The 16,229-nt window shown below is 39.2% G+C and overlaps 2 protein-coding genes and 2 pseudogenes across 3 annotated transcripts; 2 read left to right on the top strand and 2 right to left on the bottom strand.

The window, feature by feature from the left end:
* Nucleotides 1-3,956: 3,956 nt before the first annotated feature.
* On the bottom strand, nucleotides 3,957-4,529 carry LOC148732323 (uncharacterized). The gene has a single exon (XM_088755734.1). The coding sequence runs from the start codon at nucleotides 4,504-4,506 to the stop codon at nucleotides 4,030-4,032; it is 477 nt and encodes a 158-aa protein (XP_088611860.1). The 5' UTR covers nucleotides 4,507-4,529; the 3' UTR covers nucleotides 3,957-4,029.
* A 64-nt stretch (nucleotides 4,530-4,593) lies between these two features.
* On the bottom strand, nucleotides 4,594-5,211 carry LOC148732322 (uncharacterized; annotated as a pseudogene).
* Nucleotides 5,212-8,134: 2,923 nt separating this feature from the next.
* On the top strand, nucleotides 8,135-15,113 carry LOC148732320 (elongation factor-like GTPase 1). The gene is made up of 5 exons (XM_088757832.1): nucleotides 8,135-8,165; nucleotides 8,385-8,780; nucleotides 9,124-9,687; nucleotides 10,144-10,844; nucleotides 14,931-15,113. The coding sequence occupies exons 1-5, from the start codon at nucleotides 8,135-8,137 to the stop codon at nucleotides 15,111-15,113; spliced, it is 1,875 nt and encodes a 624-aa protein (XP_088613958.1).
* On the top strand, nucleotides 11,171-13,747 carry LOC148732321 (uncharacterized; annotated as a pseudogene). Its single transcript, XR_016000719.1, has 3 exons — nucleotides 11,171-11,258; nucleotides 11,355-11,418; nucleotides 12,267-13,747. The product of XR_016000719.1 is annotated as an uncharacterized LOC148732321 (transcript).
* Nucleotides 15,114-16,229: the final 1,116 nt, after the last annotated feature.

Genomic DNA, 16,229 nt, shown 5'->3' with positions numbered 1-16,229 from the left:
TTAGGGTTAAATTGCGTAGGTTATAGGATCGTGTTTTTTCATAATTTGAAAAAATAAAGGTAGTCTAAGATGGTGTAAAACAGTAAAAATAATGAAACCTAAGATGGTCTTTAATCCTCCCTTGGGGAAAATGATTTAAGGATAAAATGAATATTTAAAAAAACGTTCAATTTAGAATAAAAGGAAAAAAATTGTCGTGACCAGAATTCAAACCTGGGTTATTTCGGTCACTCACACGAGCGCACCCCTAACTCTCACCCTAAGCCCAATTCCCTAACCCACTTATTCCCATATCAAAATCAAAATAAAAACCCTAACAGTCAAACATCAGAGTGAGAGAAATAATGGAGACAATAAAACGCAAGATGGCGACTCATACTTCCAATGGTAAAAGTGATTTCAAGATGTCATTAGCATTCGTATCGTGTAAAAAAAAAATCGAGAATAAAAGAGGTTTGTTTCCGCCTAAACCCTATGATGGGATGTGAATAATTCATCCCACTCCAATAAAATGAAAATAGTTCATGAGTATTCAAAATTCTCTGAAAATGAACAATGGTCCGTTTGAGGTATAAACATGCGATAGCTTTTTTCTCAATAAAAATGTTTACTTTAGTTCAAATCTTAATTAAAAATAAACTGTAACGCGTGAGTGTGATCACTAGCAGTGACGAAAGTGTTTTAAATTCTATACAAAATTCCGCAAGTGAAGAAAATAACAACGATACATCGACGCAATTCAATGACAATGATTCCAAGAGAAATGATTAAATCTCCCGTTTAAAAAAATTATCAGATAAAAAATCGAACGAAAAGGGTATTCAAAAACGCAGCACCATGCTCATGAACATTCCCATTTCTCGGGAAAAATGAACCATAGAGCATACAAACCGGGGAAAAATACGAAATGCCAGCAGGCGTTGTGACCTAGGTAGTCTCATGATTATCTGACCATTAAATTTTAATCAAGTCGTAGCATCCTTACATTTTTTCGGATCAAAGTCAATGACCTGTCTGTCCAAATTGTTACCGAGTCATGACGTGTGTCAATCAATGATAGACCAATGGAAATCTAGCAATAGATGTATAAGAGTGGCTATGAGTCGGAATGGTATGATCATACATGGGACCAACGTGATTATGAAGAACGTTCGATTTCATCCAATCAGACAAGTGGTGTATCTCACTGAAATTCATCCCTACATAGAAGTCGAAGAGAAGATAAATACAATCAAACCGTTCCTGGATACTCCGTTTAAACACAAAATAAAAGCGGTAAAAGAGAGGCAACATAGCAAGTACCTATATACAAGCACGTTTTACACAAAACCTCGACATCTATGTGATAAAGCGATTGGAAGAATTACAAGGAGCATAACCCAAAGACTTATTTAGCTCATATGATATGGACTTGCTTTACATGTGACGAAACATGACTAGAACGTGGAAACATTGCGACGGTCGCTACGCGACCGCATTCCGGACGCGCGCGCAGGAGCAGCAAGGAAAGAGTGTACATAATAATAATAATAATAATAATAATAAAATCTTTATTACCGTGTCAATGTATTTAGCTCATAGAGCTAATTGGGGACACCTACTTTTACTAAATTAATAAAAAAAACTATGTACAGTATCATAATAAGTAACAATACAGCCGATAAACTATGCATTAAAATTTTAAAATATTTAGAAATATCAACAGTGTTCAGATAACATAAAAATACTTGTACCATAAAAAAAAAAAAAAAAAAAAAAAAAAAAAAAAATCACGTGCTGCAAAGATTGCAGCAATTGCCACTGTCTTCCACTAGGCTGACCAGGTCAACTCTACGGATTCTAGTTTTAAAGATACTAAGGCTTGGTAGTTCACGCATACCATTTTCTAATTTGGACCAAATATATGGTCCTTGATACCTTAGTGTGTGTTTACCATAGCATATAGTGTTAAATCGTGGTATTTCAAAGTCACTATTCCTAAGGTTATAACGAGTACCCTTTCGAGTAAATATCTCAGATATGTAGCTGGGTACTAGATCGTTCCTTACTTTATACATTAGTGTTGCTATGTCCTGTAAGCGTCTATTATGAAGCGTAGGTAACTTAGCACGCTTAAGAAGTTCCTCATATGTCTCTGTTGTTGTTTTGAAGACCGCACGCAGGGCTCGCTCTTGGATGCGTTCGATTTTGCGCCCATCTGAAGATTTACAAAAGTTCCAGACTAAATGACAGTATGTTAAATGTGGCATTATAGCTGTTTTATACAGTATGAGCTTAGCTTGGCATGGTATTAGGTTACGCAAGCGCATGAGGACTCCTACTTTCTGGCTGGCTTTAGTGCATATTTCGCTAATGTGTTGTGTAAAGTTAAGGTTCTTGTCTATATTTACTCCTAATAGCTTGATTTCTTCAGTTTTCCTGATCACGTCATTGGCGATGGTGAGAACGCTGCCCTTCTTATCTGCATCTATGTTTCTTGGGTTAATCGTAAGAGACTGAAACTTATCTGGATTTGCCAAGAGGAAGTTGTCCCTATACCATAACAGTGCTTGTTGACCCTGAGTCACTAGAGTAGATTCGACTTCTTCATAGGTTTTTCCTGTCACATATAATTGGTGGTCATCAGCATAGAGCGTAAGGTTTGAGTCAGGGATATGAAATGCCATATCATTTTGGAACATGTTCCAGAGGAGAGGGCCAAATGACGATCCCTGAGGACAACCACGTTCCATAATTCTCCATTCACTCGTGTGGCCATTTATTTTTACTCTGTTTAGCCTGCTATCAAAAAATGATCTAATCAGTTCAAGTGAACTGCTATTAAAACCGTAGGCATCCAGCTTTTTTAGAGTGAGTGAATAGCTTAACGAGTCAAATGCTTTACTCATGTCAGCAGATAATATTGTTACCAGCTCTTTTCTGTCCACTGCAGACCTCCAGTCTTCAATCAACATCAGCAGGGTTGTCTCACAGCTGTGTTGTTTTCTATAAGCTGTCATCCTGTGGTACAGAGCAGGGTCATAATGCCGACCACTGTAATATACTGTTTTAAACTGTCACATTTGTTAGCGATAATGTCTTACCGCGAGTGTATATGAGGCCCAAGAACTGAGTAAAGTTGAGGAATAAAATGACTAGAACGAGTGAATAAATGTTAAGAAAGAGTGTAAATAGTTATGACATCTGTGAATTAATGATAGACCAATGGAAATGGGGCATAGACTGTATAAACGTGGTTTTAAGCAAACTAAAAAAAGCATCACTAACGAAAACAAGCCTAAAGTAGAGACATATGTGGCTGTCATTGCAAAGGCTATACTAATTTCTAGCCAACCGGTTTCATATTTAGTGAGAGATCGAGTCGACGTTCTTAAGTTTAGTACTGTAAAAGGGGTCATGTTCCAAAATCAAATTTGTGACTTCATTGAAGCAAACTTCCCGATATTCGTGAGAGAGAAAGAGAGAAGAGAGATTGATTGGAGACATAACGTGAGCTGTACTCTTTCGCGTATAAAGTGTTTTGATAATGGAGAATATGGAAGGAGCGTGATTCGTCCAGATCATCTATGGAAGTTAACAAGTAAGTCTAAGCGTTTAAGACAATTAACGTAGAAATATAAAATATACTAAAATGCATGATTTCCTTCTTATGTAGAGTCTTCGAAAATAAGAGAAATCAGTGAGCAAAGAGAACTCGTTGTTATAAGCTAAAAGAGAAAATCCCAGCACCCTCCTTTACTACCAGAAATGACTGTGACCACATGTCTGCAAAGACAGGTCCATTGAACACACTAGTAGAATCGAACACAGAGGTGTCGCAGGTAACACCCAGAGAGTTTGATGTGATAGAAGTTTCTAATAACGAACTAGCAGATGATGTACATTTCTTAACTTAGTATGGTCATAAATAAAATTCGACAAATATCGTTTACAACATGATTTTATTTTGTCTTTGTTTCGCGTAAATATACACGCATACTACAGTGGTTACACAGTATTCATTTCCTCCTCTTTTTCATTATCATCACTTTAATCTAATAACGGTTTGTTGATCAGACGATTCAATAGGAATTTTCTCCTGTCCACGGCAGCCTCTAGTGCCTCCTCCCAATCCATATCGTCTTCATTCATCAATCGTCGAGCGGTATGCATGACTTGCCTATGTATTTTATCCTGTTTAATACGGTTATACCACTTTAGGCGATGCAAGTATAACCTTCTCAACTTACGCCTAGCTAAAGGTAAGAGCGAATTGTCATTTTCGGATGTCCCCTCTTTTTCCTGTTCTTCTTCTTGTTCAGCCAAAGTTGTTCTCATCTCATCTTTCACTTCCTGTCTCAATTCTGACCACGGATTCACACTGACATTGTAATCATCATCGTCACCGTCATCCATGTCTTCATCTTCACCTTCATCATCATTGTCGTCATCATCTGTGTTCTCAGGCTCTTCATCTTCTTCTAGTGGTTCGCCAAAGACATCTAAATCCTGAGAATTATCAGCCATGGTCACACACACGCACTATAAGTTTTCTCCATGTGTACTTGCTGGTGGTTGTTCCTAAATGATTTCTGACCAATGTGTAGGGCTGTTTTAAAGTTTCACTTTTCTAGGATACAATCGCATGCATCCTTCGTGTGTCAAAAGATGACTGAATACGCGGTGAGCATCCTTACTAGCAGGATGTAAATCCAGGGTGATATACCCATAGGGTCGTTGAGTTGCCTCAGAATACACTTGCATAATATCTTGCCATTCCATGGGAAAGGCTTGTAACAATAAATTTTTCAAACCCGATTGATCGCGTGGGTTTTTGAAAGCAACCACGTAATGAGCATTTCTTGAAATACTTTTTGCATATTTGCCAGATGGAAACATATCTTGACAAAGATAGATAACAGTAATGTTACGATGATGAGAATGTTTGGTGAAAAGGTCTAACACGTCTTTATCGTCTCCTCCTTCTGTCATAAGATCATCCATGACCAGTAATCCACCATCGTTAGGGAACCATTGCTTTAACTGTTCTTCATTGGGTTAGTTATCGTGAAATTTTATACCATGTTGATGCATCTCACGGTATCCATCTTGCCAAGCACCGTAACAGTAGTGAAGGACGGCAGGGGGTGACGCAAAAAATTCATCCAAATGTTGTAGCAATAATGATTTGGTGAAGCAAGTTTTACCGCATCCAGAGGGATATTCACCGAATATTCACCGAAATATTCACCGAACTTGAGGCGAATAATTGTTTTAGTATAATTTCAGAGCTGAACAACAGAGAAATTTCTAAAATCATAACATTTTAGTAACATGTATTAACATTTTAGTTTAACATTTTATGTAAACCGCGCGGAGCGGTTTATATAGACTCATATAAGGAACTACTCGACCAATGAGATTGCCGGAAACTCTTTGCCCAGCTCGAATATTATACTAAAACTAGGTAGTCACAGAGCCGTAAGCGAGAGCTAGAGACAATTCCCCAGTTAATTTGTTTGTTTGCTTGCTTGTTCAGCGCGGCTAAGTATCAAATTTACGTTTTCACATTTTTCGGGTTCGCTCAAACTCCTCATTCGATCTTGGAGACCAAAATTATGTATTCATCTCTATCTTCGATCGAAGTGAGGCTCCTACCCCCCAGTTTTGTCCAGCACCCAGTGTTAACATGGTTTTAAAATATAAAAACAGCTTCCATCATGTTACAAAGACTCGCAGAACAAGTACAACATGTGAAAACAAGTGTCGTTATGTTATCAGTGCACCCACATGCAAAGTACTGGATTGAAAATTAGTTCTCATATTGGCTGGGAGAGGTGGAATTTGCGCACAGTCCCCTTACACAGTCGCGTACAGTCCTGCTTTCCCAAGAATACTTTTCCAGTTTTGAAAAAGTTGAAAGCATTGTTCATTGCTTATTACCTTTGTCTTTATATTTGAATACAAAGGACTTATCGTTTCCACTAGGTTTGCGCATGCGCTATACCCTTAACCCTTCCACTCCCAAGATCTCATCAGTAATTCTCCTAACTGTCCACCATATAATTGTCATGATGTCAGTTTGGAGAATTTTGTTTTAAGATCAGCCAATAATTCCCCTAATTGATATTTTACTTAATTCTCATCACTTGTCTGTCTGATTTTGTACAATTATTGTAAGAAGAAATTCTGTCTTGATCATTCATAGGAGTTAAATTTAAAGATTAATTATCTCCAAACTGTGAGGATATACAGCAGACAGCATGTATCAAGCCTCCGCGTACCTCAGTCTCTCTATTCCTAGGGCCTAAAATCGAGGCAGTTTTGTAGGTTCGAGTTGTTGTCATTAAAGTAGTCTTTATCACTTCTTACGATAAAAATTACGTATCTATGTGACAAAGTGAAAAGTTACAAAGTAGTAACAAGTGAAAAATAATTAAACATGTAAAAAACTCTAGTTTCACAACACTGCCCTGTACCTAAAATTAGATGATTCACCCATTATTAGGAATCTCCAAAGCGGTCTTATCAACTTTGAAGCAATGGCTTGATTTGTCTCTTAAATTATACTTTGTCTCCTTTTTCTTGGGGATTCAGATGTCTATGACCTGACCCAGATGTCTAAAAGCTTTGTTCCCATTTGAAAAGTTTTCTCATAAATGAATTAAATACGCAGTTATTAGGTAGATAATGAACCGTTTTCCATAGTATACCAGGTCATACGTGTTAGAAACAAGGCAAGCTACTCTGCGAAATATCTGTCTTTACATAATTCACCTTAAGAGACATCCTGGTGACTCTGAAAAACACGAAGTTGTTCATATTGCTATCGAATTTTAAAAAAGTTGTTTCGTAAGAGAGCCATCTTTTCAACTGAGCGTTTCTTAGTTTTTTTCCTACTCTGCCAGAGCCTCGCCTACTATCAAGCAGTGGTTTTCATTTTTGACTGGGGAGGCTTGGGTATACAGTAAGAAGCCCGGCCTCCCTGGTATTTTCAGTGTTAGAGTAGGTTTTGGAAGGGAACTAACTAACTTGAAACAATTCATCAATGAGAAACTACCCTCTTGTCTATTGGCTTGGATCTGTACAATTTGTTAGGTGTAACTTAGTGACTCAATTGCTGACGAGGTTGTTGCTTATGTCCTTTCAAGTGACCAATCGCTCAACTACTTGATTTATGTCGAAAATTTACTCATGCAACACCTGCCCGGCTCTTCAAAAGGTGTACAAAAATATTCAAAGTAACCTTTAACAAGTTCGACAACAAATAACTCTTTGGACTGAATTTTAATAAATATGTGTTAGTTCAAAAGAACCCGTAATTTTTTCCTTTGACACTTTCCTTTTTTCTCTCGAATGAAATTTTTAAACACACAAGTTTATCTCATTTTTCCTTGTACATAACTTTTTAAATATTGCCGAGTGATTCTTTGGCCAAAAGCAATTCACTCTAGCTTTCAGTTTTTACAGGCTAGAAAACTTAAGATCATGCTCCTAGTTCAAAATAAGTTCATTCTTGTAAACAGTTGTTTATAAAGTATTTCAAGAGTGCAGGCCACTGACTCGCAGGGCTGCTGAGCTTATCTGGGGATCTTTGGCATGTCTTGTTTCTCCGTTTGGATGCAATGTCAGTCAATTGCGGTTTATTCTCCGCGTTAGAATCTAAGTAGTTGTTCTGTTGTCTTTGTATAAAGTCATCTGTTACTTCCTTTCTGTTAGATTTGTAATGTTTTTGTTTCTCTCTTTTTTACCTGTCGCCTTTTAAGCGCTAACAAAGAAGAGACAAACGAGGGACTTAATAATAATAATAATAGCTAATCTTTATTGAGGATGCCAACATCACAAAAAAGTGGTTTACAGAGGGGTCCTCTAAAAGTAACTAAATATAATATAATTACTTAAAAAGAAAAAGAATACAAATCGAAAAATATGAAGATAAAACTACATTATTTGAAAATGAACATGGCAAAAACGAAACTAATTAAAATAGTGCTTTCTTGATACCACGCTTAAATTGGCTTAAGGTGGGCACATCTCTTAGGGAAAGGGGTAAGGCATTCCAAACGTCCGCTGCAAAATTTATTGTTATCCAGTGCCCCCATCTTCTGTGTGCGAATGATTTGCGGATATTTCGCTTTGATCGTGTATTATAGTTATGATAGTTACTGTTAAAACAGCAGTGAAAAGTGTGCATAAAAAGGTTATTAACTACCTTAAACATAAAAATAGCACGATGCTCGGCTCTCCGCCTTTCTAGAGGTTTCCAATGGAGCTTTGAAAGTGCATCGCTCGCGGAAGCAGTAGGGGGAAGATCTAAAATGATTCGCGCAGCCTTATTGTGAAGGATCTGTAGCTCCGTCATAATTGTAGTGTTGCCCCGGTCTCCCCATATAATATCGCCGTAGTCAAAAAGGGGCAGAACAAAAGAATTAAAGAAAGTTATCCTTGCAGTGGGGGACTTGCAGTGGCGAAATCTGTAGATCGAGGTACAAATCAACATGTGGCTGCATTCACTGTGCAAGACCTTTATTTGCTTATGGGACGAGAACTCGAAGCCCTGGACTCTGTCCCGGCCGGGAATGTGTTGGGGATTGGCGGCCTTGAGAGTCACGTGCTCAAGTCTGCCACAGTCTCTAGCACTGCTGCCTGTCCACCCTTCACTGCTCTTCCAATCGAGGCTCGTCCCATTGTCCGTGTGGCAGTGGAACCGGTCCACCCGGTCGACATGCCCGCGCTAGCCAGGGTAATGAGACTTCTTAACCAAGCGGATCCTTGTGTTGAGACTTTAGTCCAGAAAACTGGTAAGTTTTCTTAATGTCAGGAGCATAGAGTCCCATTACATCTTACATCGATCGGAGCCAAGCTTGCTAAACATTGGGCTCACGTATCTCCCACTCAGGGGCCAATTATGTGTCACAACCATTAAAAGCCGGACCAGACCCCCCATATTATTACGACCAGCTTTGTGTGGCCCATTAGTGGTTTTTATATCATCTGTTGCTGTATTTAAGTGTCGTTTCTTTGTGCTTGAACGCCTTTACGGCAGGTAAACTCTGTAAAACACGACCAAGCCACAGGGAGCAGACAAGTCAAGATGCATGATGGACCTTATTCAACCGACTGTTATTTATTTGTTTCCTTTAGGTGAGCACGTGATCGTGGGCGCAGGAGAAGTCCATCTTCAGCGTTGTATTGTTCCGTTCCGAGAGATCGTCGTAGTTCCTCCTACTGTTGACAGGGTGAACGAAACTATTATCAGCGAAACAAACTCGACCCAGCCGAAACAAATCGATACCGAAGGAGAGGAAAGCGATAAAAATGTCTTGCATAAAGACAGAGGAATCATTGAAATCAAGACGGCAAACAAAATCTGTAATGTCCAAGTGAGGGCTTTACTATTGCCAGACGATGTTACGCAGTTACTTGAAAAGAAAAGTGATGTGATAAAAATCTTAGGGACGGTGTCATCAGCCACGAGCTTAGCAGAGCGGAGGCAGCTGGTAGATCAAGTTAAACTTCCCACGAGAGAATCGTTGAAATGCCTCTATCGAGAGCTCTGCACTGCTTTTAAAGAGGCAGGGACCATTTGGGATGGAGCTGCAGATGATATCTGGGTATTTGGTCCTCGTAGGATTGGCAGCAATGTTTTACTGAATAGAATACCAGGCTATAAACGGCCTTCTATGTGGCAAAGTTCTGGTCTGTTAGGTATGTTCGATTTTTTGAATGATTGTTCCTTTTATAATCTATTTTCTCCCTCTCTATCTTAGAAGGTGTTTGAAATATTATTTTCTTGTTGGCGTTGATTTCCTTTGTAATCTAAACAAAGCAATTTATAAGCCTTTAATTTTGATTATCAACATAAGTAATCGTGATTCGTCGTTTTTCGCCCGCAAGAAGCTGTATGCTTGTAATTTGCTTGTTAAAGAGAGATAATTTGTAGATGGTCTCTATGGTTGAGAAAAATGTATGCAACGCCTTTAAGCGTTCAGATATTTGTTGTTTTACAATTTTGTTGCTGTTGATTTTCACAAGCGAAAAGTAAGTTTTAAAGTCCCAGTGTAACGGCAAGGAAAAGCAACAAAACATGGACAAAACAAAACACTCTTACAAAGTCAAAACTGCGACTGCAATAACCTCTTACATATTTTCCGGTCGCTACAGGAAACACTTGTTCGTCACCAGAAAGCAGTTACCGCGAATATGATAATAGTATCGTTAGTGGTTTTCAGCTTGCAACATTAGCTGGTCCGCTCTGCGAGGAACCCTTGATGGGAGTCTGCTTTGTCGTAGAAGATTGGATTTCACTGGATCCAGGTTCAAACACAGTTGCTACCACAGGAATGAGCAGAGGAAAGAATCTAGGGCACGAACATGTATCGAAGAATGAAGATTGTAATGTTGACGGGAATACTAACGAAACCGAAGCATGCAAACATGAAGACAAAATTAACGAAATGAGCTGTGAAAAGAACGATGATCCAAAGAAATTTTCAACAGATTCTGAGGATAGAAGTTCGAAAATTGCTCCATCGCAAAGACTTCATAGGTTCGGACCATTTTCTGGACAGCTGATGTCGGCTGTCAAGGAAGGCTGCAGGCGCGCTTTTTTGCTTCAGCCGGTGCGCCTCATGGCAGCTATGTACACAAGTGACATTCAAGCGACAGCGGAGGCCCTGGGTCGAATGTACGCGGTTTTAGCCAAACGGGAGGGACGGGTACCGAGGGAGGAAATAAAGGAAGGTTCAGACGTGTTTGACGTCACGGCCGTACTTCCGGTTGCGGAAAGTTTTGGATTTGCTGAAGAAATAAGAAAGGGAACAAGCGGACTTGCGAATCCACAGCTTGTGTTTAGCCATTGCGAGGTAACATTTTTTAAACTCCTGAATCGGTTTCTTTACTTGCATTAACACTTATGGTATTAGTGCTCTGTTCCTGTTGTTATCATAGAACGTTGATGTATTTTTTAAGGGTTTATTGGATACAACTGAACATCCATGAAAGGCCACCCACTCGAGAGGTCAGCCCGGCTAGTTCATCGTCCTTTTGTCCTTTAGCCTCAAAATGCCTCTCTCCATTTAGGATTATTAAAGAGTACTGGCCGAATTATTAGGGACCTTAAGCATCGATGACTTTGGGGTGTCACGGACGTTCGCCGGAAGTGATTTTTCAGCTGTCGTTAGCCGTTGCTATGGATACACCATCCGTCCCTGATGGAAGGTCACGCCGATAACGTAGGATCACTTAGTTTGACGTCCTGGAGAAAACGCAGAAATACAGGTGGATTTGAGATTAAAATTGCCGTACTTCGAAGATGATTTGATGTCATTCACTCCGATAACCACATTAAATTTTCTCGGCTGTTGTACTTGTAGTCATGTCAAGCTTGCAAGTTCCCGGTGAAGGAGGAAATTACGCTGGTCGAAGCAGATCCCCGAGGTTAGTTGTCATGGAGCTTAATTTTTTTTTGGACGAAAATCTCTGAAGTCTTGCAAGTAGCTTAGCGTAATGCGTACTTTGAGAAAAAAATTCCTAAGCTTAGGTTAAAATTAACTTCGCTACAACAGATAAATATCAAAAGTCGTCCGTTAGTTTTGTGCAACAAGCGGTCGGCAGTTCCTATTTTGTTTATCTTTTTTGTCCGGCCCGGCTCAAAGTGCGACATCTAGCTATACGAATGTACACACTTTTTTCTCTTGTAATCTATCTTAAAGGACTATCTGAGATTGACGGAAATTAAAGAATATAGGTAGCCGTGATACCGCCCAAACTGGTTTGAAAATAAAATGTGTGTTGCAGCTATTAAACTTACTCTTACACGTAAAGCATATTATTTAAGCTTAAGTAATAGAGCACTTTTTCCGTGTTTATATAGCCTCATCTAAACACGAGGTTGGTTGGGAGAATTCAAGACAGTTTGCAACTGTAGTGGTTATATACCGGCCATGCCATTTGTTGGCTGACTGGTAGAATTCATATTAATTACTTTACTGACGTACTACTATCCTCTGTATAGAACATTTAAATTAGCCTAAAATCGCTGGGAAACGAAGGATTTTCAGCTTGGGAATGAAAAATATAAATTTTTACCAAAAATGGGGTGTACGCTCGAAAACTGGAAGTAACGTATAATTGGGGGGACGTATATTTACATATGCTACAGAGAAGTTTAACACTGCATTTTTTAATCATATCAGATCAACTGGGCATGATGTTCATGTAAGCTAACTGGATACTTGTATAAGTTATCTTTTAAAGGCTGAAATTTCATGCATTGTTTAAAACAGTGGTAAAATGGAATGGAGTGAACAGAAAGACATTCTCCTGTGCCATGAAGTCTTGCAGGCTGAGCCATACAGGGCTAAAGAGAAGACTGTGGGCAGAGCACAGGCATGGGAGAAAATTGCCAACATTCTCAACAAAAGAGCAGAGTTTAAAGTTAACAAGAGGTCTGTAAGAGATCATTATATGGTCCTGGTGGAAAAATTAAAAAAAAAAAGACTTCACAATAGTTAAAAGCCAGTGGCATCAGTCCTGAGCCAACCAAGCTGGACAGACTACTCAAAGAAATCATAGAGAGAGCTGAGGCCTGTGATCAGTCAAGAGACGAGGAGGATGAAAACACAAGAGAGAAATAACAGAAAGAACAAGAGCAAGCTATGGATATCAGGCTCAAAGCCATGGAGTCATTGAGTGAAATGAAGAAATGGTCACTTTCAGATGGGGATGGTGAAAATCAAAACAAGGCCAAAAAGAGGCAATCCAATGGAACTGAAATGGTGGCCTATTTGAGGGAGCAGGCAACTGAAGAGAACAGGCTAAAAGAGAGAGATATAGAAATAAGATCTGTGCAGTTGGAGAAAGAGACTGAGAGGCAGCAATTGCTTGACTAGCAGCATAACAGCCTGATACAACTGCTGTTACAACAGCAGCAGCAGCAACAACAACAACAACAACAGTTCCAGTAACAACAACAGCAGCAGTTGCTACAAATGCAAACCTACATGGCTCAACAGCAACAACAGCAGTATAAGATGCTTATGGCAATATTAGAAAAGAAAAATTGAAAAGAGAAGTGTAAATCCTCAAATATGAGCACTCTCCTATCCACGAAAATTTGAAATAAGCACCCTGCCCCCTTCCCTGGCCCAGATTTGAACATTAATACTTGCTTTCAATTCAGCGTGTGAACATGTTTAAAGTGAACTGAAAAGGATCCCTCTCGAATAAGCGCCCTACTGTTTTACCTCAAAATTTGAATAAGTACCCTGGGCACCACTTATTTGAAGATTTACAATATTATAACATGAAACATATATTTCATGCCTTTATTTTTTGTAATATTGTTGGATATCTTTTGAGCTACTCTTTTAAAACATTTTTTTTAAACTATGATTTTATCGGCCCCAACCAAAGCAACAGACCGGTACATATTAACTTCATTGATCAAAAGAATCAGCGTCTACCTCAGTTGGAGTCTGTTAGTGTGATGAAATTGACTGCTTACATATTTTTTATGCTTAACATATTTTTTATTGCTTGTGATGTCTTCATGCTTTCTGTATTACATTTTATATAATTTGTTGATGACACAATTTATTCATACCAGCATATACATTGTAATTACTTATCCTCAAAAGGTATATTACTGATGAGAAATTAATGCCATGAATAGAACTTTAAAATTTACATGACTTGCTATAATATAAAACTGGGCACATTACTTTGAAACAAAATTTTGGTTAAAAACTATGAACTTTGCCATACAGTGTAATGAGCATTTATAACACAAGCCCTTATTTTTATTTTGGTACAGAAGATTAAGTGATTAGACAACTAGAGTCCCCACAGTTATCATGTTATTTTTAAAAACTTGTAAGTACATAAAAAGCAAATTGATATTAGTTTTTTATTTGTCTGTCCTGTTATTAGCAATTAATTTCGTCCAAATCTGTGGATCGTGTCACCCAAACGACATGGGTATGCAAATCTTTTTAGCAACAGTCCCTCTATGCGGTTGGCCTTAGTTCGTTGGTGGCAGCACAGACTCGCAGGTAATCCAAGGGCATCAGCAAGTCTAACAATGTCCATTTTTCTCACTCGAAACTCCTGAAAACACTCTACTTCGTCCATAGAATCGAGATCAAAACGATCGTAGTCGGCGTGAGGAAATGATGGATTTTTGGAGAAACTAGCGTCATACAATAACAAAAATTCTTCTTCGGAAATAAAATGATGACCCCATGCTAGAGAAAGCATTTCTCGCGCTTCCTTTAAACTGGACATCGTCAAGATCGAGAGCACGCCAAGGATATGTTTACATTTCACGGTCGACCGACAACGTCTGTAAATTAGCGTAATTGTTTTGCTTAACGCAGTCATGTCACGAACTCTGTTGGCGACAACGTCGTTCCCAGGTTCCCCCTCCTGCAAACGATCGAACGTCCGTGACACCCAAAGTCATCGATGCTTAAGGTCCCTATTAATGAGTATTGTTAACTTTGCGATGGACTATCATCCCATTCAGAGGTGGGGGGAAAGTGGGGGGGAGGTTAGGGGGTAGCAAGCCTCACGATCGCTTCATGCTTCACCCTTTCTTCCCGCGAAATCGGGATAAGCTCAAGAGCCTGTTACGAACACCTTTCTACAACGGCCACGAGTCTTCATGGCTTATATGGCCTTTTGAAGAGGTCTGAGTGTAGTATGAACTAACAGCTTGAGGAAAAGCGCTTCTCGCCGTCTCAGTTAAAATCCTTATATTACTTTGTTGCATCGAGGTAGTAATGTTTACTTAAACTGGCACGGAATTACTAAAGCGTACCGTCAGGGGGGGAGAAGGAAGCGAAGGGGGGGCAGAAGGGCATCAAAGAATGTAAAGGGGTTGGCGATGAGTCAGATGCAGTCCACAATATAGTAATGTTTATGTTCGCTGTTGTTGTTGTTTTCTGTAGGTTGTCGATATCGACCCTTTTTGGGTTCCTACAACGGAGGAGGAATACACACATTTCGGCGAGAAAGCTGATTCAGAAAACCAAGCTCGGAAGTACATGAACAGCGTTAGACGAAGGAAAGGACTGTATGTGGAGGAGAAAACTGTTGAGCACGCAAAGAAACAGCGGACACTAAAGAAATGATCATAAGTGGAAAAATTCATCGGAATGAGTCGTTTAACTTACAGTAGTACGCTGTACTCATTTCTAAAACTCTTGTTGCTCTCGACAATTAAGGCGGAGAAGAACGAAGCGATAAATTGCTGCAACAAGGCTAAACAAACCGCATCTTGTGTATTGCTTCCTAAACAAATCACTGCGACCCATCTTATCGCTTCGATCATCGCACAAATTCAAACGGGGTTGCCTTTCGGCTACGTATTTCGAGGGCAAAATCTGTAGCAAGAACAAAGATTTCACAAAACGTCCTCTTTTTTGCGCGGTGCAACCTGATTTGACGTAAGAATGTTTCGGCGTGTACCTTCGTCAAATCGAAAGTCGAAAGTGAAACACGCTACTGCGATTTAAAATTGTGTTTAAGAAGATCAGAAAGTTACCAAGGAAACAAGAAATTAAGCAAAAATGTTCATTCCACGATCCGAAGACATATTTAGAAGAATTTGACGGAAACCTTCTATTTTTTCATTTGATGAATACTGATTGAGGGTTTCCTTTGAAACATTTCCAAGAAAAAAGAATATTTCGTTCCATTCGAATCAGAGAGATTGACATCTCTACGTTTACTTTGCTCAATGGAACTTTTAAGGTAAATGTAAAATAAAGATAAAATAAGCATAGAATGCAAGCAACCGTAAAAGAACGACTATTATTCTCTCTCTGCCATTACCCACAGTGCGTTTGGTCGGTTAAACAGGCAGTGCCCTGCAGGACGGCTCGCTGGGTGGGTTCATACTGCTAAATTTCAAATTTTCAAGATGGGTTTTTAGCTCCTTGTTTTTATCAAGATAGACGTTTTGGAGCTTAGGAGAAAAGGTTAGTTGAGAATAATCCAATTTTCAAAACGATAAACATTAAAATTTAAACAGCGAGGAAATAGCCTTTCGAGTGCATCACGTTAGGATTTCTAAAAAGGATGCGAATTACTGCTAGAAGCTTACAAAATTTGAAGAGCTGTATAGTGGAGAGGACCTGTGAAACGTCTCCTAACCAAGTTCGAGATCCTTACCATCAGTTGGTTATCTTCGTTTGTCCCCTCTTAAACATGGCCCGTAAGCTTTGCGCTGGAGCCATCTTTCAACT

This window comes from Stylophora pistillata, chromosome 4 (assembly GCF_964205215.1).
Source record: "Stylophora pistillata chromosome 4, jaStyPist1.2, whole genome shotgun sequence".
NCBI lineage: Eukaryota > Metazoa > Cnidaria > Anthozoa > Scleractinia > Pocilloporidae > Stylophora > Stylophora pistillata.
This window is presented reverse-complemented; position numbering and strand designations above follow the sequence as displayed.